This window comes from Bubalus kerabau, chromosome 4 (assembly GCF_029407905.1).
Source record: "Bubalus kerabau isolate K-KA32 ecotype Philippines breed swamp buffalo chromosome 4, PCC_UOA_SB_1v2, whole genome shotgun sequence".
NCBI lineage: Eukaryota > Metazoa > Chordata > Mammalia > Artiodactyla > Bovidae > Bubalus > Bubalus kerabau.
Window position 1 is genome coordinate 24,922,228 of NC_073627.1, and position 23,254 is coordinate 24,945,481.

The window sequence follows — 23,254 nt, forward strand, 5'->3', positions numbered from 1 at the left end:
CAACCTTTAAAGTGTCATTGTCTCTGGAGAGGATCCATCAGCTCTGAGCTAAGACAGTCAGTGCTTCACAGATACCCCCCACCCTGGGCACAGCCCTGCACTCACACCGCACACCACACACACAGGGACAGACGGACAGCCACATGGAGGCGTGCAGTGGGGCAGGAGAGCCAGGACCAGGAGGCCAGGGTCCTGAGGACTGGTCGCAGCTCTGCCCCTGAGCCCCTGCCCACCCCCCACCCCCCAGGCTTGGAGCTATCACCTGTGGGGCAAGGAGCTGGCTCGCAGGATCCTAAAGACAGGTCCCTTCCAGCTCTGACATTCATGCACTTGTTGTGAGGCCAGACAGCGGCTCTGCACGCACACCACGCTCACACCTCCACACTGAAGGGGATGACGTACTAAGCTCCACTCTGCAGTTTCAAACTCCACTTCCGCCCTGCAAACCACATCCTTCCCTTCCCCTAGACAGAGCCACCTATAAATCTGCATCCTTTCCTACTCCCCATCCAAATTCATCCTAGAAAAAGGGACTGAGGCTGGGAGCAGATGGTGGGGGCTCAAGAGCCATGCCCTTTGCACTGGGACCCTGCTCTGTCCAGAAGCCCTCCAGACCTTTCTTATAATAAAGCCCGGCCCCCACCCCGAAAGATGAAACGCACCACCTCTCTCATGTCCCCCTGCCCCAAATTGAGGGACAGCACCAATCCATACGCAGCCTGGGGCCCTTCAAATCTAAACTGCCTACCCGCCACTGCACCCCAGCCTGGGGAAAATCAGAAAACAGACTCTTGGAGATGAGAACCCCAGACTTTAGGGTGCTGGAGGGAAGGGGAGGTCTTGTTCCAGGACCTCTCACTCTCTGCCATGGCAGCCTTGGGGTAAATCGACTTCCTTCACTGTACAGAACAGAAGCTGACTTTGGTTCTAAGTGGGTCGGCCTTGGGCAAGAGCGTGGGTGTGAATGAGCAACTCTTCTAAGAATCTCTGAAGGTTATTTTTCTTTTCAGTGGTTTGGGGGCAGGGAGTTAGAGAGCTTCATAGATGAAGATGAATAAAATGCTGACTTCTATCATTCCTTTCTAACTGCTATTTAGCATTAATAAAAAGTGAGTATTTCTGAGGTCATCACAACTGCCTCCCCCCTCCCCCCAAGCCCTTCCAAGTGCCTAAGAAATTGCCTCCGAAGGATTCCCACCCACCCCCTCCATTATCAGCTCCCTAACATCTTACAAAGTCTTAGCAACAGGAATATTAATATTATTTTCAGTATCAGAAAAAAACCAGTTGAGCAGCACAGGCAAAAATATATCTGCACTACGTTTCTGTCATTGCCAAAAATATACACATCTTTTCTTTATTAAAAAAAAAACCAAAATGAAACAAAACCAACAACAACAGAAACACACACACACACGAATCCACACATGCAAAGAGACTGACTAAACGTGGGCATCAGGAAGCTGGCCATGCTCCGCCTGGCTCCGACCCCAGTGCACCCACAGACACACGCCCTCTCCTGGCTGCCCCAGCAGCCCTCAGCCTTGTCCACCAAAGGCTCTGGGCAGGTGCGGACTCTAAGGTGAGACTTGCCCACTGCACCCTGGGGAAATAGCTGGTGGGTGAAGGAACAGTTGTTAGGTCAATTTAAGCTTAAGTCTCCCCTGGCTGGTGGGGGTGGGGAGGGGTAGGGTGCAGGGGGGGCAGGCTGGCTGATTCTGGGAGACAGTTTTCACTAAAAGAAGTGGTACTTTACCCCCCTCGCCTTGTCCCCTGATCCCTGGGGCACCCCTTGTGCCAGGGAAGCAGAACCAACTATCAGTGGTGGAAGGGGAGCGCTGCGGGGGCACTGAGACCATGTGGAGTCTGGGGGAGGAAAGGCAGGATATCACCCTGATTTGAAGCCCCCAGCCCCCAGTTACTCTCCAATACTGGAGTATGGTTCTGGTTTTTGTTAACCATTTGGGCCCCAGAAAGGGACCAAAGTTGGTGAGGTGAGAGGGTGCAAACAAGAGCTAGGAGTGCCCCTCTGGTACTGCCTCATCAGAGCACTGCTCCTGTCCCTGCCCTCGGCTGCCTGGGGACCAGGGGGAGACAGACAGACAGACAGACACAGACACACACACACACACACACACACACACACACACACAGTGCACAGGCATACCCACACACGCTCTCTGAGTCAGACAGCTCTACACCCCCCTCGGCACTCCTAAATCCAATAGTGCAAACAAGGGCAGGGTACCGAGGGGCTGGGCCGCCCACCCCCTGCTCTCCCCCAGCCCATCACTGGGACCCACCCCCCGGGAGGTAGGGAGGCCTGGGCCAAATTCGATGCCATCCTGCCCCTTCATCGGCCCCCTAGTCTGTGGGCTTTTACAAGCACAGCTTGCGACCCTTGTGGGGGGCAGGGGAAGGAGCCCAGCAAGAAACAGTCCAAGGGAGCCCTCTTACCATCTGCCCAAGTTGGGTAAAAAATGGTCAAGTAGGGTCACCCTTTCTTCCATAGAAGACTTCCACGCAGGGGCAGGCCCAGGGCCTAGTCCCCACTTCTCCCACTCAAGTGCTGATCCATTTTATGTGGGGGGTTTAACCAACCCCCCACTTATGCCATGGCCCACTTTGCTCTATAGGGAACCCTGAAACATTCACTGAGAGTGGGGGCTCCTAGGCGGGCTTGGAGCCTGTCCTCCTTCTGAGCCCCTCACAAAGGGGCCAGTGCAGAGGCGGGGGCAGGGGGCAGATGGAAAGGGCTCCCCTCTGGGTCTCAGTCCGTGGCACCGGGAGCACCCCCCACTCCCCAGGCCTCAGCACATACTCCGGGGCTCTCCAGTGTAGGGGTGAAGGTGCCCGCTGCAGGCTGGGACCCCTCAGACCAGGATCTGCCCCTCTGCTTGTGGGGTCTAAAGGAGCGTGGGTGGATTTAGCCTTTTTCCTGGTTGGCTGAGGCTCCTTTGTCAGCAGTCTGGAAAAAGAGGAAGGGAGACTGGGGATTGGGGAGGTATCTGGTCCGATCACCCGGTTGAGAATAGCTTCCTGGGTCAAGAAAGCAGATGTTGGGTACAATAAAGGGCTGGGCTTTGACGGCTGCACAACAGGGTCAACTTCCGTGTATCTGTGTGTCTGTTGGGAGAGTTGCCCTGTATAGGGCGCCCAGTTAAGCAGGCATGTGCCGGCCAAGGGCCTCCCGGACTCTGGCTCTTTGCCCTCAGAAGGAGGGATGCCTTTCTTGAAATGGCTCACCCAGAGCATCATCTTTTTCTAAATGGTCCAAAGAGGAAACAGCCTTTTCTAATGGGCCTCTCCAGGAGAAGGGAGACAGGACGGTCCCTCTGCCCCATTCCCAACTCCTCCCCTAAGCCAGGCCCCTTACTCACCCCTCCTTTGGGGCCACTGGCACTGCCGTCCGCCCCTGACAGGCTGAGGAAAGGGTTAGTCTGGGCAGTGAGGACTGGAGGCCCGCCTGCTGCTGCTACTGCTGCGGCCGCAGCCGCTGCAGCCATGAGACTCGTGTTGTTGCCGAGCGAGGGCGCCACCAGGGCTCCGGCGGGCAGCAGAGGTGGGGCAGATGCTGTGGGCAGCAGGCCAGGAGTGCCCGCGGACAACAGCGGGGTGGAGCTTCCAGCCAGCAGGCTGGCCATGGGCAGCTGGGAGCCCCCGGCCATCTGCAGCCGCTGCAGCTCCCGCTTCTGCTGGATCTGCTGGATCATCTGGTAGACAACAGTCTGGTGTTCCTGCAAGGGGGCCGATGGCTTACTGGCCAGTGGTCCCCAGGGTCATCTTACCCTGATTGGCCTGGGCCCCATCCTATCTCACTAGTACCATGAGGCAAGAGACCTGGGAGACAGTCAAGTTTCCATCTCTAACTCCCCACTCTGGGCCTCAGTCTCTCCATCTGGACAAGAAAGTGGTTGCACACCATCAGTGTTTGTCACATGAGGTACTACCAGTCAAGTGCAGGAGGTTTAACATCCCTCCCCCACCCCCACTAAATCAATTCCTCAGTCATTATGACAAACACAGATGTCCCCAGGGGTGGCATGACCCCAAGTTGAGGAACACTGAATGAGGTTAATAGTTTTCAACTTCTCTATTTTTTTTCCCCTTAAGATTCATTTATTTTTGCTTTGAATAGAGAAAGCATTCTCAAGTGTTCCAAAACCCAAAACAATTTTTCAAGGCTTAAGAAATTTTGCTATCTTATTCCTGCTACCATCTGGTCTCTGTAGGTGACCAGTTGAGCTAGTTTATTGTATATCTTTCTCATGTTTCTTTATATAAAAATGAGTGCTTTTCTATTTCTTTCAACTCTCTCCTTTTTACTTTTATGTTTTTGTCTTTTGGCTGCATCGCATGGCATGTGGGATCTTAGTTCCCTGACCAGGAATTGAACCTGTGCCTTCTGCATGGGCAGCAAAGAGTCTTAACCACTGGACCACCAGCAAAGTCCCAACAACTCTCTCCTTTCTAGAAGGAAGAATTCCTTTTCTCCCAGGAACTCTTAGTAGAACTCAACACACAAAAAAGACCTAAAAGGGGCTGCTCTGGTTGAGGACGTGTCTGTCACCTGCTCAGCCACCTCTCTACGCAGACCTTGAAGTTCCCCACTGGAGAGCCTTGGGGCTGGGACTGGAAATGCTCAGTAACTGAGGGCTCACTTCCCTCCAGATCCTCTTGCTGGGATGTGATCTAGGGCCACTATAGCATTCCTTCCCCAGCACCCAGGGGCCCCCAAGAGGAACCCTTATGCCCTTTGTCCTCATATGATCCATAGGGGCCTGGCCCCACTCCCACGGGGCAGTCTCACCTTCCCAGCCTGGGGCTCCCTTCCCAGCCTGGGGTGGCCCTCCCTGGACCGGCCCAGACCCTCTGAGACCTTTCTGGCAGAGCTGGGGGAGGGGCATTACCGGGGTCAGCTGTGGGGAGGCCAGGAGCTGCTGGAGCTGCTGCAGCTGCTGTTCCTGCTGCTGCAGGAGGTGTCGCTGCTGCTCGGTGAGGCTGAGGCAGGGGGACAAAACACAGACCATGGGAAGAGACAGGGAAACACTCCTCCCTGCCCCCCTAAGTTCCCACTCTCCCTCAGGCCCAGGTGGAGAGAGAAACAGACTGAGCTCAGAGAGGACGGTGGGAGGAGACACATGAGATGGGAAAACTTCCCCAGAGGGAAAACCTCAGCTAGGGCACAAGGAATAAACAAACGACTTTTGTCCCTGAAGAGCTACCATCCAGAGGGCTCTCATGTCTACATCTAAGGAGAAGCTGGGGCCAAGAGGTGACTGGATTCTAGACCCCGTAAGACAGGAGGAGAGCTTCCCTTCTGAGGGATGTGGGTGTTTGTAGGGGGAGTCCCTCCCAGAGCCAGCCTCCCCATCCCCTTCCCCAGGCTGAGCTCTCCCTCACCTGTTGAGACAACCTGGCAGCTGCAGCGTGGGGGCCCCGCCAGCCTGGCTCAAGCCTGCAGGGTTGGGGGCGGCAGCCCCATTCAACCCCCCCAGAAGCCCATTGAGGGGCAGGGCCCCGCTGCCCGCCAGCCCCCCCAACAGCCCCTCAGCCATGGGCATAGCCCCCAGCCCCGCTGCCCCGGGTGCCCGGCCCAGCCCATTCTGTGGCTGAGGCGGGAGCGGGGCAGGGCCCCCAGGCAGGGCCAGGGGCAGAGTAGCAGGGCTCTGCTGGAGCAGGGGCAGCGGTGGGGGCGTGCTGTGGAAGGACAGCGACGAGCTGCTGCGGCTCGGGCAGCCTGAGTGTGGGTCCTGGGGAGGGAGGGGGAAGGGAGGGGTCAGAGGGGCAGGGGGCCAGTGTGACCTTTCTGGCCCCCGGCCCAGCACCCACCAGCATTCTCACATGGTCACCCCCACTTTACTCCCAAGCAAAGCCACCCAGGAGGAAGAAGCAATGCCTAGGGATAAAGGCTAAGAATCCAAACAGTCTTCACAAAGCACTTCCTGGGGCCCCAGCACCCACCATGATGCCTGTTTAACACTGAAGAGTGAAGGTGGTATAGTGACCACCTCGTGAATCAGACCCGAGGTTCAGTGCTTGACCTGTACTAACTTGCTACTGCTGTTTATGGGTGAAACCATTGGGTCTTAGGCTCAGTAACTCTGCAGGCAGTTGAATTGAAAGACGGGCTCAAATCCCATGCCCACAATTTAATGGCTTTGGCAGCTCTTCTGTTTCAGTTTCCTCATTCCTAACATGGGGGTAACAGGAGAACCTAGTCCATAAACTTCTTGTGAGGACTAAACACACCAACGTTTGAAAAGTCTCAGGCCAGGACATGACAAAGGGCAAGGATGCAATTAATGTTTGCTGTTATTATGATTAGTATTGCCCAAATCACACAGTAAGTGGTAGGGAGAACAAGAACCCACTTTGTTTAATTTCAATAATAACCACAGCATAATAGCAACTGCTACCCCAACCACCACCAATTACACAGGGATTGTTTTCTGTGTGGCTAAAATAAATTGTAATAAACTCTTCACACTTTTCAGAGTTGCCTTCCCTAACTACCATCCAGAGAAAGGTGGATGTACATCCACCCACCCTCCACCCACCCTCCATTCTTCCTCATATCCCTCAAATGATTTCCATCTTAGCACTTTTCTCTACTTGTAATTATTGATTTTCTTGAATTGAGCCTGTCTCCAAGAGTGTCCCATTTGCTCACTGCTTGCTTAGCCAATGACTGGACTTAAGTAGGCACCTCCTAATTATCACTTATTTAGTAAAGGAATGAATGGGTCAGTCGACCAAATTACTCAGCCAATCACTTCACTGCCCAGCCTCCAACAGCCCAGCAAGGTGGAAATGCGACTAGGAGGCCCTTGAACCTCCCCGCTCCAGCCCTCCCCCGCCCCGTGCCCCTCCCCATGGTGCCCACCTCGGAAGACGTGGACAGCGAGTTGTCCAGGCCCAGACTGTTCTTCCCCGGAGGGCTTTTGCTGGTGCTCAAGGAATCGCTGCTGCCGGCTGAGGAAGGGGGATCAGGGAAGGAGCTCAGCGGCTGGAGTCTGGGCCAGTTCAGACTTCAGAGCGGAGGCCCCCATTACCGGCCTGGGTGGGGCCCCCTTACCTTGGGGAGGCAGGCCATAGGGCCCAGGGACAGGGCCGTTGGTGGCAGGCAGAGCAGCAGGCAGGGCAGCGAAGGGCACAGACAGTTGCACGTTGAGAATCTGCAGTCGCTCCTTCTTGGCCGTAAGGCTCAGGATCTGCTCCTGAAGCCGCTGGTTTTCCTTCTGCAGCGCGTGCAGCGCCTTCAGCATCTCCACAACTGCAGACAGAGGGCGAGAGCGCCTGAGCCCCGCGGGCCTGGGAAGGCGGGGCGGAGGCTGGGGCGGGGCCAGGTGACCAGGGGCGGGGCCTGGCAAAGGAAACCGGACTGAGACCTAGCAGAGAAGGCTCCGGTTAGCCAGGGGCTCGGGTGAGTCTTGGGGAGCCAGAGGTGTGAGGACTACAGGTGGGGCCCTAAGGCTCGGGGTGGAAGCCCAGTGCTTGGAGGGAAGGGGCGGTCGGAAGTTGGGGCTTAGTTAGATCAGGGCCACGAGGTCGTAGAGGCCAAAAGCCGGGCGTAGAGGGGGCGGGGCCTGGAGCAGGTCCCAACGAGGGCTAAAGGCTAGGCTTGGGGTGGGCCACCTTTAAGGCAGGGGCGGGGCCACAGGAGGAACCTTAAAAGACCTTTGGGGACCTCGGAGAAAAAGGTGACCGAGTCTGGGGTCCTAGGACAGCCACCCAGCCCGATGTCACCCCTTCTCACTGTTGACGCCGGCCTCGCCGTCTCCCTGCTTCTCCAGCAGCTGCTCCATGTTAGTCGTTCCGGGGGCCGCTGGGTCTAACTGACCGCCCCCGCAGGGTGCGGACGCCGTCTGGTCGAAGAGTGCCGGGAGGCTGCTGATGGGGGACCTGGGGTCACAAGGGAAAACCGGCTCAGATTCACCTCACTCCCCAACTCCAGCCTCCCTGCCTCGCGGGTTTCAGTTGTCCGCTCTGGATTCCAACCTTCTCGGCGCGCCTCCCCCACCGCCCCACCCCTGCCTTCGACAATCCCTCCACCGAGTTCCCCCTCTGCCCCCCAAGCCGCCTCCCTCTCCCTCACATGGAAGACAGACTCTCCTGGGGTGAAGTCCCCCGACATCGGAAGCTGCAGTCCTCCAGGTCTGGCTCTTGGAAGGAGAAGGGAGGCAGGGATCAGTGAGGAAGAGGTGCAGTCGGCCCCAAAGTCCCCGCCTGGGAAGTGGGTACAGGATCTGGGACCTTACCGCCGACCTCTTTCCCCAGGATCTCCCAACCCCCAGACAGGCAGGTCTAGTTCTTGGGAGCCCTGGTTTGAAATCCCAGCCCCTGGGGAGGCAAAATCATGAACTCTCTTTCTCCTCCTCTAGGCAGAGAGGCTCCTGCATCCTTGCTGCTTTCAGCTTCTCCTCCCAACTTTTTTTTTCCTGGAAAATTTATAACTTTATAGTCATAGGAACTTGGGGCCTAGACAGTCCTGAGTTGAACTTGGATACTTGCTATGTGACCGCGGGGCTTAAAACTAACCTCTCCGAAGTGATTGTTATGAATAAGGTAATAAATGTGAATAAGGTAATAAATGTGAAGTGTTAACCTGAACAGTTTAGCTGCCATGTAGCAAGCCCTTAATTACTGTAGTTATTATAATTTTTTATGACTTTTATATTAATAAACTCACAATTAGACCGCAAAACCCTATGTTGAGCCACAAAATTCCAATTTGGGTTTTGGAAAATAAAGTCATCTACTCTGTAGGGTTCTTAGTTTTGTCAGATTCGCCCCTTTAAGGCTTACCTGAAATGGCAAGCCCCGCCCCTCAACCAGCCAGGTGGTACCTCTGCACCAATCAGCTCTCTAGGGCTGTGTTCACTCTACTAGGAGGGAGGCGCTTGCGACCCGCCCTCTTAACTCCTGAATACCCAGAGAGACGGTTGCCCAACCAGTGGGATCTCTATAATCACCAATCAAGAACTCACTAAGAGGCCAGCAGGGAGCTTTGCTACAGTGGTAGGAGAAGTAGTCTTGGAGCCAAGGAGCCAGAATTTCAGCTGCTGCTCTACCTTTGCCTACTTCAACAGCCTTGGGCAAATCATCTCTCTTGCCTTTTGCTTTTGTGAGATGGAGTAGTAGTAATTCTTCCCGGTCATGCCCCACCGCCTCACGGGGTTTTGATGTCAAAGTGATGTACCCTGGTTTGTTGTATGTGGAATGTTTTTTTGCAGGGTCAGCAATGGCCAGAGGGTGGGGGATAGTCAGAAAGCCCTCCAGTCCTTTCTGGAGTGACAAGCAGGTGACAGGGTGCCCCTTTGTGAAGAAAGGGGAACAGGGTCAGAGACTCACATACCTGTGTGGCTGCTCTCGGCTTGGGTGAGGAGGGGGTTAACGGCACCCATGGGGGTTCCAAAGATGTGGGTAGAAGGGAGGCTAAAGGTAGAGCCAGCCAGAGAAAACACCTGAGGGAAAGGAGGTAGAGTCCAGCCTGGTGGTTATTCCTGGATCTAGAGCACAACTGTGGGCACCGGGGTGGAGGGGACCAGGTGTGCTGGGGAGGAGAAAGGACCAGAAAGAGGGAGACGTTCTGGCGGTGATCAAGCCCAATCTCTCAAATTCCCATGGAAAGCTGGGGTCCTCGGCAGGCTGTCCCCCACCTGCCCAGGGATGGAGGAGCCCAGGAGCAAGGCCTCACCTGAGTGGTGGAGATAGAAGCAGAGGAGGAAGGGAGGGTGCTGGTGAATGGGGAGCGGCTGAGGCGGGGCAGGGCCGAGGTCCCTGGGGGCCCCAGGAGGCTGGAGGAGAGGGGGGTGCTGCAGACAGCCCGCAGCATTCCACCACCGTGAGAGATGGGGTCCTTATTACTGGTGTAGATGCCTAGAGGCACAAGAAGGACACAGAGGGAAGCTTAGAGTCACCTCTCCTCTGCCCCTTCCTCAGTCAGGTAGCTGGAGCAGCCACTCCCCAAGGCCAACACTCCCCTGGATCTTGCCACACACCAGTCTCACCCTCCTGCTGCAAAGATGTCACTTCTTGCCCTAGTGACATCTACTTGCCAAGTCTGCTTATTCTACTGCCCTGCTCAAGCCTGAAGAATTCCCAGTTTTTCTAATTCCCCAACCCACACTTGGTTAAGTCCTGTTGGCAATCTCTCCCACCACAACCATGCAGGAGATGGGTACGGGGGAGTGTCTCAAAGGTGACTGTCACCTCCATCCTTTGTCTTCTGGAGCAGTTTCTGTCACATTTCCTTCTAACTGCATATTTATATCTCTGTCCCCTCACTAGAGTAGCTGGGCCCTAAGACACCCTTGGTCCCCAAGGGTCACTAACCTGCCCCCAGCAGGGGGGACTCCAGGCTCAGGCTGGGCAGGCTCCCAGAAGGCCCAAAGGTGCGGGAAGCCAGACCACCCAGACCAGAGCTGACGAGGGAACCTCCAGAGAAGGGTGAGGCAGCAGTGGCGGTGAAGCCAGCCAGCTGGGCACCGGGCAGGGAGGGAAGGGCTGGGCCCCCAGGGCCCTCCTTGTTGCGGCTGCCCTTGGGACGGCCTGGCCCGTGTCGGCTCTTCTTGCTGGCTTTGTGCTTCTTCTCCTTCAGGCCTGTCTCAGGGGTCTCCTCAGTGGGCACAGGGGTGGCACTCAGTGTGGGCATCCGCTTGTGGGTGCCTCCAGAGGCCCCGGACCCCGAGACATGGGGAGACTTATAGTCCCCAGGGGATGGGGCCCGGGCCCGGCCTGAGCTGGAAGTGGTGGTGGAGAAGCGCATGATGGGCCCGAAGCCAGAGAAGACCACCTTCTGTTCAAAGAGGTCAGCCTTGGGGGGCTCGGGGGCTGAGGGAGAGGGAGGGGCTGAAGGGGGGGGTGCAGTGGGCTTGGAGTACTTGTCTTCTTCTGGCTGCTCCAGCTTGGGGAATGCGGAGAAGTCAGGGGAGCTCTGCAGGGATGAAACTGCAGAGAGGGACACGGAATTACAGCTGGACCCCAGAGCCCCTGCCTCCCTTCTGCTCCCAGTGGGTACTAGTGGAGAGAGCTCTGGCCGGGGGTGGGGAAGCTTGGTTTCCTGTCCCAGCTCTGCCACTGTCTCTGTGTCCTGGAACCAGTGTATCCCCACCCTCCAGCTTTTCCCACCTGTGACAAAGTAGAAGAATAGCTCCCACCCTACTGACCTCACTGGATGACTGCAGAGATTACAGGAGACTAGTGTCAGTGCTTTAAAAATGGTACTTGACAGCATCAGCGCAGGGAATAATGAATACTTTATGGGGGTTGGAGAGGTGGGCCCTGAGGGAGATGGGAGGGGAGTTGCACCCTGAGAGAGGAGGGAGTGTTGAGGAGTCACTGGCTGGGGATTCCCACCCCACCAGGCAATTTAAGAAGCAAATGAGATGCAAACCAATATGCAAAGGGCCTTGCTAGAAAAGCTCACGGCCAGACTGTCCCATCCCACCTCCTCCCCAGCTCCCACATCCTGGGGTGCCCATACTCACCTGCAGGCTGGAAGGGTCCCCCAGATGAGGAGGAAGAGGAAGAGGAAGAAGAGGAGGAGGCGGAGGTGAAGCAGCTCACACCTTTTCCACTGCTCAGCTTCTTCCCCTTGTGACTCAGGCTATGGCTGGAAGACTTTTTCCCCTTGGAGTCCCTGCTGCCTTCAGAAGTCTCTTGAGTGCTGGCCTCGTGGTGGGAGGAGGAGGAAGCCGAGGAGGAGACCTGAGGGAGGGAGGAGAGAGGGAGGCTGGAGCCAGCTCTGGGGGTCTGGGCTCACCCTGACTTGGGGGTGGAGCCCTGAGGACACACGACCTAGGGCTCTACTGGGAGAGCTCAGAGTTAGCTTCAGGAAGGACTATGGGGCAAGGAGATGGTGGTGGGAGCTCCCAGACCAGGGAGATGGAGAGGCAGCTCTGTTACTTCTAGGGGTGAAGAGTTGGGAGCTCTGAGCCCAAGAAGCTGTCTGTCCTTTGCCTCATGCAAGGGAGAGATGAAAACGGTCCCAGAGTCTGTTCAAAAGTATGCATCTGCTCAGTCATTCAGTTTAGAAACACAGGCCTACAGGGCTGGACTTGTACTGGGAAGTGGTGCGTGCAGGGAAGAGGGACTCCAGGGAGAATGGGCCACCCTGGCCCCATTCTTGGGCCCTCCAGTCCCTGCCACTCCCTCCCTGCTCACCCCCAGCTGCAGCCACCTGGCTGACACTCCACTCCCTGGCTACTCCACGCCCTTTCCAAACAACCTGAGCCTCCATGCCAAGCCCTCTGCCCAGACAGCCTAGCCTCCCTCTTCCTGGGAAACATCTCCTCCTTCAAAATCCAGCTCAAAAGGCCCCTCTTCCGTGAAGTCACCCGATAGCTACCTGTGGTGGAACAAATCATTCTGTCCTCTATTTCCTGGGTGCCCTGTACCCACCCACATCAGCCATGTCAATAGTTGCCACATTGTATTGAGAGATTGTCCCCCATGTCTGAGGGCGGCAGCAGTGGCTGGAAGAGTAGGGGCTCTGGGGTCTGTGAACCTTGGGTCTACCACCATGTATGTTGTGTGGTCTCCACCTCACCAGGCTTCGGTGTCCTTCTGGGGCTAATTATCCCTATTTGGAGAGTTATGAGGAACATAATGGCAGATACATAGTATGGGGTTGACGATGATGGTTCTAATGGTGCAGTTGCTAGCAATACACTGCAGAGAGTGTCCTGCGGTGGCTGAGAACAGGCCTTCAAGCCAGACTGCCTGGGTGCGAATCTTGACTCCACATTCCCTAACAGTGTGCTTTTAGGCAAATTATTTAACTTCTCTGTGCCTCAGTGTCTTCATTTATTAAATGAGGTTAATAAAATGCCTACTTCATTGGATTATTTTGCGGATTAAATGAGCACATCCCCACACATCCCCACCATCCCCCTGTTCCAGAAGGGAGCCTGGCATGTGGTGAGTGAGTCAGGGCTTTGTAGTAACAGTCAGGGATGGCTTCTCCTCCTGGTGGAGACCAGGTATCCAGTACATGAACAAATGCCAGAGGGAGGTCGGACAGGAGGATGAGCCACCCCGTGCTGCCCCTTCCTGGGCGGAGCCCTCGGCTCTGTCTTTTTCTTTGTTCTTTTCAACAGCTGGAGTCCTGAAGGGAGCCAGATGTGGTTCTGAGAGCAAAGGAGAGGGCCCAGGGGGAGGGGTGGCTGAAATGCTGGGGTGGGAGGAGGGGGATGGGCAGAGGGCTCCAGCATGTCCAAAGGAAAGTCCAACCACTGGAGTTACTCCTAGATCTCTGGCCCACTCCTTCCCCCTGCCTGCAGACCCCAGGGAGAGATCAGAGGGCAAGGACAAGCCTTTCCAGGTGAGCCCTGGGCAGCAGGGAAGGGAGAGGGTTACTGGGACAGTTGCCACAGCAACATCACCCTGGAAACCTGATACCTGAGTCTCCTGCTAAGATGCCCAGAGCCCTGGCAACCTCCTGAGGCTGGTGGAGGTGAACAGGCAATAATGGCGACAGGAGGAAGCCGTGTCTCCAGGCCCCTGTTCTCCTTCCGGGGGTGAGGGGAGAACTGACTGGAAGGAGGGGCAGGAAGGGCTGCTCTGGCTTGGATTAGCAACTCCCTGGCCTTGGGTAGGGCCTGCCAGTTGTTTATCCAGATGGTGCCCATTTCTGGAGTCAGGCCTGACATGCCATGCCCCTACTGGGAAAGTGGGATGACTACGGGTCTCAGGGTATGGTCCATGGGTCTGCCCTGCAAGCCACCATGGGCCACACTTTCAGTCCCTCCAACCTGCATGGAGTGGGCTTTTGGTTAGGCGACCAGGCTCTGAGCAGCTTCCTGATATGTGTGTGGCAGGGTGGAGAGTGAGGCGGTGTCTTCTGCCTCTCTCTGGAGAAATGGGCCCCAGAGACTCGGAGAACTGCCATGAGTACTGTGTTTGCAGACAGGAACCTGGTGCTGAGGCCCTCTGTCTGGGCAGAGGCAGATGTGAACATCTGGCAGCCTGCAGGAAGGGTGGTGCCCCCCCACCCCCACCCCCACCCCTCCTGGCTAGTCCCTCCTGGCTAGTCAGTGACTAGTGGGGCTGAGGAGCAGAGGCCCCTCCTGGTCTAGAACAGGAGTAGTGTGGGGTGTGGAGCAGAGTCATATGAACGTGAAATTGCAAGGGCTCCCAGGGCTGCATGCCCCAACCCTTCACACTGTGCCTCCCTCCCGCTGCCGCGGCTGCCCCTCCTGGGTGTAAGCAGTGGTACCTTGTCAGCAGTGGGGACCACAGGTGGGGTGAGGATGCTGGGTGACTCAGGCCGCTTCTTGTGCTTCTGTTTAAGGCGTTCTTTGTCCTTTCGGCTCTGGGGAGGAAGAAGGGACCAGACACTGCTGCTGGGAAACGGTCTTGGTGAGGATAAACATGACTCATGCATGTGGGGAGTGGGGTCCTCTCAGGCACAAGGCTCTGTGGGTGCCATCACCCCCTATGGAGGGACTGGGGGACTTTGGCTGGACAGGAGTGGCCCCGGCAGGTTCCTCTGAGAGCTGACAGCCCCTGCCCCCACCCTCCCGTATGTTATGCTGTGCTAAGCTCGAGTGGTGTCTGACTCTTTGCGACCCCATGGACTGTAGCCTGCCAGGCTCCTCTGTCTATGGGGATTCTCCAGGCCAGAATACTGGAGTGGGTTGCCATGCCCTCCTCCAGGGGATCTTCCCAACCCAGCAATCGAACCCAGGTCTCCCACATTGCAGGTGGATTCTTTACCGTCTGAGCCACCAGGGAAGCCCATCCTCACTGCCTGCTAAAAATAACCTATCCCATTATCATGCCAGTGACACAGGACGCCTCGTATGGAGGCACACACCTGTAAGAGTGTCCACTTGGGACACGGAGCTGTGCAGGGGGACAGGAGCCAGGCACACTGTGACATGTAGCCGCTGGGGACGCAGGCATGTGCACCACAGACACACGGCTAGACATGCGCAAATGTACAGGGCCGTGTGTTGGGGTCTCTGGGGAGACTGTCATGTCATATGAACAACACAGAGGAACCACACAGATACAAACAGCCCCAGGGAAGCCAGGCCTTCTGCTCACCCTCTGTGACCCTCACAGGTCATTCCTCAGCACCCCCTTGGTCCTCAGTGGCCTCAGAGGAAAGAAGGGGGCAGGCACTATCACCTCTGGGATACCTGTGGTGGCTTCGTGCAAGAAGCAGGTGTTTGTGATTATGGGCAGGAGGGGCAGGGGGAGAAGACTCTTACCTTCTTCTGGCCCCTCTCATGGTGGGAAGGGTGCTTCTCCTGCTGGGCGGATGGGGAGGCTGACCTGCTCCTCCGGCCAGCAATAAAGCCGCTGCTGCCTCCCCCTGTGCTACCCCCTCCTCCGCCTGCTCCTCCGCTGCCGCCCCCGCCCCCGCTGGAGTGCCGGGATGTCTTCTGCAGAGAGAATTGAGAGGAACTGCCACACCCTCCTCTCCGTAGGTTACTGAAAGGTTCTTGAAGATCAGGTGATTCTGGGGGTCAGCACCCCCCACCCCCACCCTGCCTGTCACAAGAGGACCCTGTGTCCTTAATGATACTCTGCTCAACAGAGTGCATTCCCTGCCCTGAAATCCTACAGTCTGCGCAGCTGGCTTATCCAGGGCACAGATTCAGCAACTGAGGCCCTGAAGAGGTGGGGAATCTCGGCCCCAGCCAGATACCAGGCATGGATGGAGGTGGGCCTCGGCCCATGTCTCTCTCTCCACCACCTCTTTCCATGGTGCCCTCTTGGCCCCTCTCAGGCGCTCGACCTCAGCCCACCTCAACCTCCCTCCCTGGGGTGGAGGATGTGCAGTGTGGCCCTCATGGGAGCCCCTGCTCCCCATACCCCATCCTTCCCTCCAGACACTATGCTCCAGCCATCACCCCTTCTCTTACTTTTCCTGGCCCTCCACCAAACAGTGGTTCCTTTTGTCCCAAAGGATCTGCTACCCTTAAGAACAGGGCAAGGAAATATCCATAAGGAACACCTAAACAACCCCTGTGCTACCATTCCTCCCAGCCAGGGCCTTGGACTCCCCAGTGCCTGGTCTGATGGCTTCACCAGTCCTAGACTTAGAGCTGTTCTTTCTAAGATCACCCAAAAACTCCCAACTGTCAAATTCAAGGACTAGTTTCAGGCCTCATCTGACCCAGTGGCTCCCCAGCAGTGGGCATCACTCCTACTCTGCTAAGCTCTAAACTCCCCATTTCATGGTTCTCTTCATACCTGAGCCCCCAAGCCCTAGCCTTATATACCTGGGGCTGCCACACCTATGGGGGCCTGAAATCTGAACACAGCCACCAAATCGAAACACCTCCACGTGACACCTGCTATATTCCAAACCAAGCTCCCTACCTTGTCTTAGTGTCGTGTTAGTCGTCCAGTCGTGTCCAACTCTTTGCGACCCCATGGACTGTAGCCCGCCAGGCTCCTCTGTCCATGGAATTCTCCAGGCAAGAGTACTGGAGTGGGTTGCCATTCCCTTCTCCAGGGGATCTTCTCGACCCAGGGACCAAACCTGGATTTCCTGCATTGCAACTGGATTCTCTACCACCTGAGCCACGAGGGAAGCCCCAAGTTGATATCTAACCCTGAACCAAGGTGACCTTATGACTTATCCAAACCAGGACACTTTTGAAAATGAAAGGAGGAGCTATTAATAATTACACCAAGGCAACAGGCACAAACTGAGACTCTCCGCAGCAGACCAGGACGTATGCTAGAAGTCCACTCCACTGCCTGAGGAGCTCAAGCCCCATCTATCCAGCATCAAGAGCCAGGATCCTATGTGCCACCCTCAACTCCTCCTCCTCAGCCACCCCCACATGTAGGCAAGTCTATCTAGAAATAATTCTAGAATCCAGCCTCATCCCTCCATCCCCCGCTCTCTTGCAGCTGTCTCCCAGTCGCCAGCCTCAGCCCTTGGGATCTGGCTTCACAGTGGCTGCCAGGGTAATCTTCCTAAAAAACAAATCTGATCATGTTACCCTCTTGCTTACAAGCAGCCTCACAAGCCTGTGGCCTGGGGGTGAGGTCCAAGCTGCTTTCCCAGTCAGGCCACAGCATACCTAGCCAGGACACCCCACCGCTTCTGAAACATGCAGGTCTCTCCACCAACATGGGTTAGCACCCCTTCTCCCACTTCTCCGTGGGCCCCTGAACCTGAGGCAGAAGCAAGTCCAGCTCTGGCCCTGCCTGAGCTTTTTCACCTCATCTCTTGCCTTGTCCCTACCAAACATCCTGTTCTGTTGCTTATGAATGGTCTTTCTTATCTTGGGATTTTATCCATGCCAATCCCTCTGCCTGGGATTCCTGTCTTTCTTGGCAGGCTCCTGAGGACCTTCAGACTGTTTTTTTCTAAATCCCACATACCAACTGTGAGATAAGTCACATAACCTTAGTGGGTCTTAGCTTACTCATCCGTAAAATGGGTAAATGCAGTACACCTAGTTCTTAGGGAGGACTACAAGAGCACGCACATCCACGTGCACACGCACACACATACAAACACACACACGTAAAGAGATTAGTAGAGAGGCTGGGGCACGGTAAGCCTCACAAATGTTGGCTCTAATTGTTGGCTCAGCTTAAATGCTGCCTCTTTCTTGAAGCCTCCTGGACTCTGAGAGGCAGGGTCTGAGCTCTGTCTTCTGGGATGGACTGCTTGGCTCAACTCTGATTCACACTCCTCAGGCTGTACTTAAAATTTATTCCTCATCCAATGGTGAGTTCCTCAAGGGCAGGGACATAGTTCTTTCCTCCCCTGTCTGTCCTCCCAGATCTAGGCACCCTAGAGCCCACACCCTCTAAACCATGGCTGACCAACCCACTCACACCCAGATGAAACTCACCATCTTGCTGAAGTGGTATTTGCAATAGCCACAGTACTTGACATTGTCAACCTCCAGTACTTCTTCCTCACACAGCAGGCCTGCCATTTGGGCACTGATCAAGAGAGGTCAGCCTGAGAAGGATGTGGTCCCAAACCAGACCAGCCACCTCCCCTGCACCCTCCAAGACCCCTGCTGGGGCAAAGCCAAGACCACCCAAGGGAAGTACTGCCATCATCTCCAAAGAGACAGCAGCTGGGATGAACCCATTTGGCAGCCATCCATGGCAAATCTCAGGAGAAGGTTGGGACAGCTGGCCAGGGATCCCAGAGAACCCTAAAGAGTGGACGCAGGGAAGGCAGGAGTCTCACCAGGTGACATGGAAAGCTTGTCGACATCCATGGCGGTTACAGGTCATGCAGGCTCCTGAAGCCGCCTTGCTCTCCCGGCCCTGCTCCTCACAGATGTAACATGTCTGCAGGACATAGGGCAATCGTCCCCTCCTCTCTTCTACTTGAGGGATCCTTTGGCCTCCCTGCTCAATTCCATCCTCTCCCCACAATCCTACGTCAGACTATCCAATAGCACTTTCTGTGATGATGGAAATGTTCTAGACTGCAGGGTCCGATACAGGACCCATAAACTACATGGGTTATTGAGCCCTGGAAAAGTGGCTAGTGTGACTAAGGAACTGAATTGTAAATTGTATTTAACTAACTTATATAGCCATATGTGGCAAGTAGCTGCTACACTGGATAGTGCAGCCCTTGGATGGTGAGTCCTGTGAGGCCAGGGGCTGTGTCTGCCTTCCTCCCCAGTGAGCTTGGCCCCACCTCTGGGCCTTTGCACATACTGTTCCTTCCACCTAGAACCTGGCACTCTCCCCACTTCTCAAGGCTGGCTCCTTCTCATCCCTCAGGCCTCAACCAAAATGTCTTTCCTTGACTGCTTTATCTAAAATAAACTCCCCCCCGAACCCCTGTGCCAGGTACTCTTTATTTTAGTATCTTGTTGTTTTCTTCACCGCACTTACCACACACTGCATTTACTTTGCCTGTTTACTGATATCTATAGTCGTCCCACACAGGACTCGGGGCAGGGAACACATCTGCCTTGATCAATACTAGACACTGTGTGTCCAGCATCTTGCCCCAGTTTTTGCACATAGTAGACCCTCAGTAAAATGTGCTCAGTGAATGAATAAGTGAACTGCTCCCTAAAATCTACCACCCTCAGGCAGGACTGCAAAGGAGCCTGCTATTTCACTTGAGCATGGGCATGAGTCTGTCAATGGAAGGTGCCTACCCACCTCCTGAGTTCCCTGAAAGTGTAGGTTGGAGAGAATCAAATAACACTGGATGAAGAGAGGGCTGGAGAGGGACCCAAGAATGGCTGGGGAGGAAGGGGACTGGCATGGGGCACAGCAGGGGCCGCTGACCTTGTTGAAGCGATCATGAGGCACGTACTGCAGCACGATGGGTTCCATGGTAAGCACGTTAGCAAACTGCACCTCAGGGATGTAGAGGGCACACACCACGTGGGCCCAGCCTGGGGCAGTGTGGGGCCGGCCTCAGCTGCGATGGCCAGCCAGAGACCCTGACCCCTCACAACCCCATTCTGCAGACGGTCCCCTCCTCCATGGCCTTCCCATGAGACTCCACTGCCAGCCAGGGAAGGGAAGGGAAACCCAGCCTCTGCATTCCACCCCTGCCCACGGACTGCTCCTGCCTTCCCAGACCCTGCTCAGGGGGCCTATCTGACCTCAACAGATGAGCCATAGGGCTCAGCAACCCCCTCACCTCCATTGTCGGTCCTCTTCAATGCCCCATCTTTGTGTGGGCACAGCTCACACCTCTGCCAATACAAGGGGGCACAGGGATTTGGGGGATGGGCTTTTCAAAAGGGGGGTCTACTGAGCTGAGCCCTCCCTGAATACATTCAGAGGGCCCCAGGATGTAATGATTAGATGTCTAAGGGGGAACTGGTGGGCATACAAAGAAAACAGGTTGAACATGAGTGATAGTTGTCAAAGATGGGGGAGCCTCATCAATAGGAGAAGAATTATAGTATTCCCTCTACTTTTGTATAGGTTGGAAACTTTCCATGATAAAAAGCTCAAACAAACAAGAAAACAAAAACAGAAGACCCGGCACCTGTGGTGGGGCAGAGTGAGGGCTAAGCAGAGGGAGAGATGGGGTTGGTGATAGAGGTGTGCAGGAAACAGGAAGTCCTGTGTGACACTCCCACCCCAGCCTCAGCCTCAGAGCCCCCCAGCTCACTGGGAAGGGAGGGGATGCTCAGGTGTTTATGAGAGGAGAGGGAAGTTTCATACTCACCACCCTGGCTGCTCGCTCCTGAGATTCACATTTCCGGCAGAACCAGGGTCCTGTTGGCACCTGGACGATGCCATAGCAAGCTGCGGGTGAGGGAGGAGAATCACCAAGCAAATCTGTCACCAGTGGCTTTTCCCAGAGTAACTGGGGTAGGGCGTGACTCTAACAAACCAGAGCCAGTTCCAGCCAGGGGGCTGCTCCCTGTCTGGGGGTCACTCATAAGACAGCAGGACCACAAGGAATGCCAACAGCACACGCCCAGCTTTCAACCACACAACCAAGCACTCCACGCAGAGGTGGGAAGTCTGAGACCTTGACTTTAAACTTCTAGAAGATCCCACCCCGCCCCAATGCCCTTTCTGTACCCAGCTTTCTGGTTCCCAGCTCTTGCCAGGACCAGTCCTCATCATCAATAACTGAGAATATTAGAGGAACAACATTTAGGATAGTCAAACACGTTTTGTTGTTATGGGGGGGGGGGCATTTCTTAAAGGGCCAGTAATGAAAGAGGCGGGTAAGTCGAGGGTCTAAGGGACCTCATCTTCTGCTTCTAATTATAATAGGAACAGGTCAAAAGTCAAGGCCGAGGGCAGGTGCACTGCAGGTAACCAATAGGAGAGTGGCGGGAAGAGCCGACAGCGACAGGATTAAGGGCTGTCCCAGGAAGGGGGGGCCCAGCTGGCTGTGCCAGACAGGCGGGAGATGCCAGCCTGCGCCCTCGGCAAGATTCCTCAAGGAGTTAACTCCCGAACCATGTGCTGCTGGGGGAAACTCCAAACCTCCCTCTTCTCGATTCCCGGCCCCCTGCGCAACCTCTCTCTATCCGTAGCTCTTCCCGGGAGGATTTTAGGAGTCCCCTCTCCCCTGGGACCCTTCTCTTCCCTTCCCAATTCCGCTCCTCCCAGTATCCGGAAGCAAGAGGGGAGGATGACCCCCCCTTGACCTCTCCCTCCCAGAGCCGGGACCAAAATAACCCGGGCGGGAGGGGACACCTCGCAGGTAAACATTCTCCTAGCAGCCCCGACACCGGCGGTGTGGGGCGCGGAGAGTGCACTCATTGCCTTCTAGACTGTCCCCAAACTCCCTCAACTTGGGGTGGGGGGCGCGGGACTGGAACAATAGGCAAGAAAACAATGCCTGACCCGGTCCTCCAGGACCGGGCGGGGGGAGCCCCCCGACGCCTCCCTTCTCTTCAGGTGGGGTGGGGGAGGGGCGCCCGAGCTCCAGGAGGTCTCGGGAGGGCGCGGCCGGGGGCGCCCTGCGCACGCCGCCCCCAGGGTCCCGCCGCCCCCCACGGCCACCCCCGTACCTTGGTGGACAGCCACGCTGCACGCGTGCCCATCACAGTAGACCAGCGGGTTCTCGGCCCAGCCCCTCTCGTCCGAACATACGCAGCAGCCTCCTACCATCTCCTTCATACTCCCATGAGCTCCCTCCGGGGCTGGGGTGGGGGCCCGGCCGGCGGGGGTCGGGGGTCAGGGGGGGAGGGAGGGAGCGGGGGGCCGCGCGCCTCCTCGCTCCCTCCTCCTCCTCCTCCGCCGCCGCCGCTTCTTTTCTTTGCCTCCTCCTTCCTCCTCCTCGGCGTCCTCCTCCTCCTCCTCCTCGCTCGCTCTGTCTGGCCGCCCCCCCCGCCGTGCTCTCGCCCTCATGCCCCGACGGGCCCCCCCCCCCCGCAACAATGAGACCCGCGCGCCGGGCTCGCCCCCTCCGCGCCGCGCGCCCAGCTACCAGGGCCGCCCGGCCTCCGCGCAGCCCGGGCCCGGCGGGGGAGGCGCCGAGTGGCACATCGCGGGCGCTCGCCCGCCCCGCGCCGCCCGCTCACGCGCCGCCCCCCCGGCCCCCCTGCCCGGCCGCGGCAGCCATGGCCGCGCGCCTCCGCTCGCTCGCTCCCGGCCCGCCCGCCGCCCGCCGCCGGGTAAAGTCTTAGGTTCAGGGAACAAAGCCTGGCTTGGTAGGGAGCTTTTCGCTCGCTTTCTCCGCGCTCATTTTCCCTCTTTCTTCTTCTTCCTCTGGCTCTCGGTAGGCGCTCCTGAGCCCTCCATCTGCCTGCCCTTCGGTCTCGGCCCCGGGTCTCCTATCCGCCAGCCCCTTCTGCCCAGGTCTTCCTCTCTAAGACTGTTCAACCCCAAGGAAACTTGGAGATGGAGATCGGGGAAGGGGCGCTAGAAGGAGCTTGAGCGACGTGGGCTCCTCACCACTTGGTGTCCGGGGTGGGGGTGCTTTGGGGATGGTCGTTCAATGGCTGTTTTCTCGGAAGCCTGTCTGGAGAGCAGACACTTACACGCAGACATTTGTTCATTTCATTCTACAAATATTTATTGAATGCCTACTATGTGCAGTCGTTGGGGATAGAGCAATGAACAAATGGGTATGCCTGCCCTCGGGGAGCTTCCGGTTCAGCCCACAGATTATATACGCTCGCACAGGGACTCAGAGCCCTCGGAAGCACAGCGAGGCACCCACAAATTCACGCACTCACTCAGCCTCATACAGTCATACTACCCTACCTTTCCAGAGGGGCACAGACCCCAGGTCCAGCCCCTCAGGCGCGCTTAGAGACCCAAGCGAGTTAGGGAGCCACTGCTGCGGAAGTGCTCGCGAACAACCCAGTTACACTTGAACTCGATGCATGTACCAAACACACAACATAAATTCACACACAACGCCCCCAAAGGATTAAAGTCCCAGAAATTGGGTCTGGGAAAGAAGTGAGGGGGAGTCAGTCCGAAGGCTTCATCCCCAAGACCGCTGTGGGCAAGGGGGAGGAAACTTGCCCCCCCTACTTCCTAAAGGGAGGGGTGGACGCCCGCAGGGACCAAAGGTCACACTCCCGCAGCGTGAGATGGGGTGGCGGAGGGGAGAAGGCAGTCCTGGTGGCTTCAGCGACACTTCAAAGACGTCGGGGCCGAGAACGCTTCCTGCGGGGGAGGGGCAGACGGAGAGGAGAGGGGTAAATCGGCAGAAGGACTAAGGGTGGAGGAGGCTGCCCCCGCTTCAGCGCAGGCCCCCCTGGCCGACTCTTCCGCCGGGACCGCCTCCTTTTCACCAGCACCTGTTCAACCGGAACATCAAGGGACCGGGGCCCGCCATCACCCCTCCCTTCGCGTC

The 23,254-nt window shown here is 56.6% G+C and overlaps 1 protein-coding gene across 2 annotated transcripts; it reads right to left on the reverse strand.

Annotated features, from left to right (window-relative positions):
• Window positions 1-1,331: 1,331 nt before the first annotated feature.
• Window positions 1,332-21,795, reverse strand: MLLT6 (MLLT6, PHD finger containing). Of its 2 annotated transcripts, none has more exons than XM_055576035.1 (20): window positions 21,456-21,795; window positions 20,150-20,229; window positions 19,613-19,667; window positions 19,252-19,361; window positions 18,185-18,288; window positions 17,835-17,928; window positions 15,222-15,395; window positions 14,220-14,317; window positions 11,493-11,707; window positions 10,339-10,953; window positions 9,701-9,882; window positions 9,359-9,467; window positions 8,099-8,165; window positions 7,760-7,905; window positions 7,079-7,276; window positions 6,887-6,975; window positions 5,404-5,753; window positions 4,911-5,001; window positions 3,381-3,737; window positions 1,332-2,968 (listed from the first exon to the last, which is right to left on the reverse strand). In XM_055576035.1, exons 1-20 carry the CDS (start codon window positions 21,562-21,564, stop codon window positions 2,927-2,929), a joined length of 3,285 nt encoding a protein of 1,094 aa, XP_055432010.1. In that variant the 5' UTR covers window positions 21,565-21,795; the 3' UTR covers window positions 1,332-2,926. The 2 variants fall into 2 exon arrangements, with proteins under 2 accessions (XP_055432010.1, XP_055432009.1); XM_055576034.1 differs by having other exon boundaries at window positions 11,493-11,712; window positions 14,222-14,317; window positions 21,456-21,793.
• Window positions 21,796-23,254: the final 1,459 nt, after the last annotated feature.